This window comes from Antrostomus carolinensis, unplaced genomic scaffold (genome assembly GCF_000700745.2).
Source record: "Antrostomus carolinensis isolate BGI_N321 unplaced genomic scaffold, ASM70074v2 scaffold44388, whole genome shotgun sequence".
Taxonomy (NCBI): domain Eukaryota; kingdom Metazoa; phylum Chordata; class Aves; order Caprimulgiformes; family Caprimulgidae; genus Antrostomus; species Antrostomus carolinensis.
The window spans coordinates 2,103-4,975 of record NW_010335853.1 but is presented as its reverse complement, the minus strand read 5'-3'; the positions used below and the strand labels follow the sequence as shown (position 1 = coordinate 4,975).

The 2,873-nt window shown below is 58.7% G+C and overlaps 1 protein-coding gene across 1 annotated transcript; it reads left to right on the top strand.

Annotated features, from left to right (window-relative positions):
- Window positions 1–1,357: 1,357 nt before the first annotated feature.
- Window positions 1,358–2,185, top strand: LOC104517667 (protein FEV-like). The gene is given in 4 exon segments (XM_010174666.2): window positions 1,358–1,451; window positions 1,596–1,669; window positions 1,671–1,938; window positions 1,941–2,185. Coding segments are annotated over 4 exon segments (681 nt in total).
- Window positions 2,186–2,873: the final 688 nt, after the last annotated feature.

Sequence of the window (2,873 nt, the reverse complement as noted above, 5' to 3'; positions counted from 1 at the left end):
CACCCCACCCAGCCGCACCCCCCAGTGCCTCCCTGCCCTCTGCATGGGGTGGGGCACCCCATGGGTGCGGGATAGCAGGAGCCTGGGGGGGGCTTTGGGGATGGAGAAGAGGCAAGGGCTGCAGATGTACCCTAGAGAGGAGAGATCTCCCACCTTTTTCCCGGGATGGGGGATTTGGAAACACAACGCCTTGAAAAGACCTGGGCTCGTCTGCCTGGGTCGGGATGCCTGGGCAGGTTTTGGTGGAATGGGGATGGATGGGGCTGTTCCCTGCTTCTTCCAGAGCAAGAATTGGGGAGCACCAGGTAAAACAGGCAGGTGTGAAACAAGCAGGAGAAGGGGGTTCTTTGTGGGAAACATAGCTGAACCGTGGGACTGCTGCAGGGGTCGTGGGTGCTAAACCCCTGTGTGGGATCCAAGCATGGTTAGACAAAATAGTGCCAGAAAAGCACCGGGAGGAGGATGAAATGCAAAACCACTTCCTCTGCCATGGGAAGAGCCTGTGCTGCAAGGGCTGGGGTTGGGAGCAGGGATGTGCAGGGGGTGCAGTTTGGGAGGGAGTGTGGTGCAGTGCTGCTCTGGAGGGTGGCTGGGTCCCAGAGGTGGGACTGCTCCTCACCCTAAGGTCCAGGGACCCTCTCTTCTCATGACGTCTGGCCAGACTCAGTGGAGCCTGCTCTTGTGCCTCACCATGGACATGTCCAGGTGTGCCAGGCTGCTCTGCGTGCATAGCCTCACAGAGGGGCATCTTGGGCACCCACTAAGGGTGCTCCTCAGTTCCAGCTGCAGGTGGGTCCCAGAGGTGGGACTGCTCCTCACCCTAAGGTCCAGGGACCCTCTCTTCTCATGACGTCTGGCCAGACTCAGTGGAGCCTGCTCTTGTGCCTCACCATGGACATGTCCAGGTGTGCCAGGCTGCTCTGCGTGCATAGCCTCACAGAGGGGCATCTTGGGCACCCACTAAGGGTGCTTCTCAGTTCCAGCTGCAGGTGCAATGGCCGTGGCTCAGAGAGGACATTTTTCCTCCAGAAACAAAGAACACTGGTGCCTGATTCAAAGCCACAACAGGTCCTGCCCTGTCCTGGTCTTTTCTTCCCCCCTGCCAGAGGTGCAGGTCAGAGCAGCATTGCACCCCGATTTCAGCTCATGATGGGTACATCCTCGCAGGACACAGTGCCCCTAGAGATGGGCAGGGACTGTGCTGTGACACCAGCCCAGTTTCAAGCAGAGGTGGCAGTGGGGACTATAGGTGCTGGGATGGATCTGGGTACTGCCAAGATACCTCCTTCTTGGGGCTGCAGATAAAGAACCAGGTCAGATCCTCACACCAAAGCAAATGAGTAGGCATTCATCTTTAATGGGTGTGAATGAGGGTGGGAGGAACGCGGGGATCCTGGATCCAGACCTACTGCAGCCTGCGTTGACCTCAGCTGTCCGACCCCCGTCCACAGGTGCAGGGGTGTCCTCTCCTCCTCTTGCTTGGTGAGCAGGATGGGGTATGGATGCTGCTAAGGAGACATAATCTTGTTACCATCTACTGTGTCTCTAGAGCAGGGAAGAAGCAATAAGGTACATCTGAAATCTGGGTCTGGGAGGGGGCAATGTTGTGAGGGGGTCGAGGAGACCTCCTTGTGCCCTGAGAGGGAGTTTTAACCTCTCCGGGGCCCGGCCTTGCAGGCAGCGGGCAGATCCAGCTGTGGCAGTTCCTGCTGGAGCTGCTCTCGGACCGGGCCAACCTGAACTGCATCGCCTGGGAAGGCACGAACGGGGAGTTCAAGCTGATTGACCCCGACGAGGTGGCGCGGCGCTGGGGCGAGCGGAAGAGCAAACCCAACATGAATTACGACAAGCTGAGCCGGGCACTGCGTTACTACTATGACAAGAACATCATGACCAAGGTCCACGGCAAGCGCTACGCCTACAAGTTCGACTTCCACGGGAGCAGGTGTGCCAGCCGGCCACCCCTGATCACACCCTCTACAAATTTCAGGGCAACCTGGCTCCACTGCCCTTCTCAGGCATCTCCAAACTCAACCTCATGACCTCGGGGGTGACGCCAGCTGGTTTCTCCTACTGGCCTGGCTCCAGTCCGTCCCTCTACCCTGGGCACGGGCTCCAGCCCTCTGCCCCATTCAGTGCCATGGCAGCCTCCCACCTCAACAACATGAACAACCATTACCATTAGAGGCTCAGCTGCCCCAGGTGGACCTCCCCGTCCCCAGTGGCGTGGGGCTGTGGAGCTCAGCAGGGAGGGATGGGGGGGTGGGATCATGCCTTGCTCTCAGTTTCCCCCTTTTAGATTTGGAGAGTGGTGTGAGGGGTGAGGGGTGCTTGCAGGGTAGATGGGTTGGTTCCCCGAGGTGGGTGACTGAAGGACAGGAGCCATCCAAATTTAGGTTGAGGAGAGATCCATGATCCTTGGAATGGATGTGGATTCCTAAAGCAGGATGTCAATGGAAGTAAAACCCATGAGCTCTCCTCCTGTCAGGGACTGTGCCCCTCCTTTCCTTTGCAACATGCCACCCATCCCATGAACATCCTTAGCTCTGCCCCCAGCCTGTGCCTGTCCTCCCCTCTCCCTGCAGAGAGGAGTCAGGAGCTGGAGCCCCAGGGCAGCTTTGTCCATGGGTGAGGGTCCCACTGGGCAGGGGCAGGGAAAGGGGACCCTCCTTGCCATTCCTTGGTCCCCCACGCTTGTCTCCAAAGCTTTCCTTTCCTCCATCCCTCCTACACCTCCTGCTGACAGTGGCCTCCTCCAAACCTCAGGAGAAGCCTTGGTTTGGAGAGCAGGTGCTCTGCACAGGTTAACTCCTGCTGGGGCAGGTCTCTGGGCTTGGAGGTGCCAGGGACAGGCATGGGGGGCACTGCCAGCT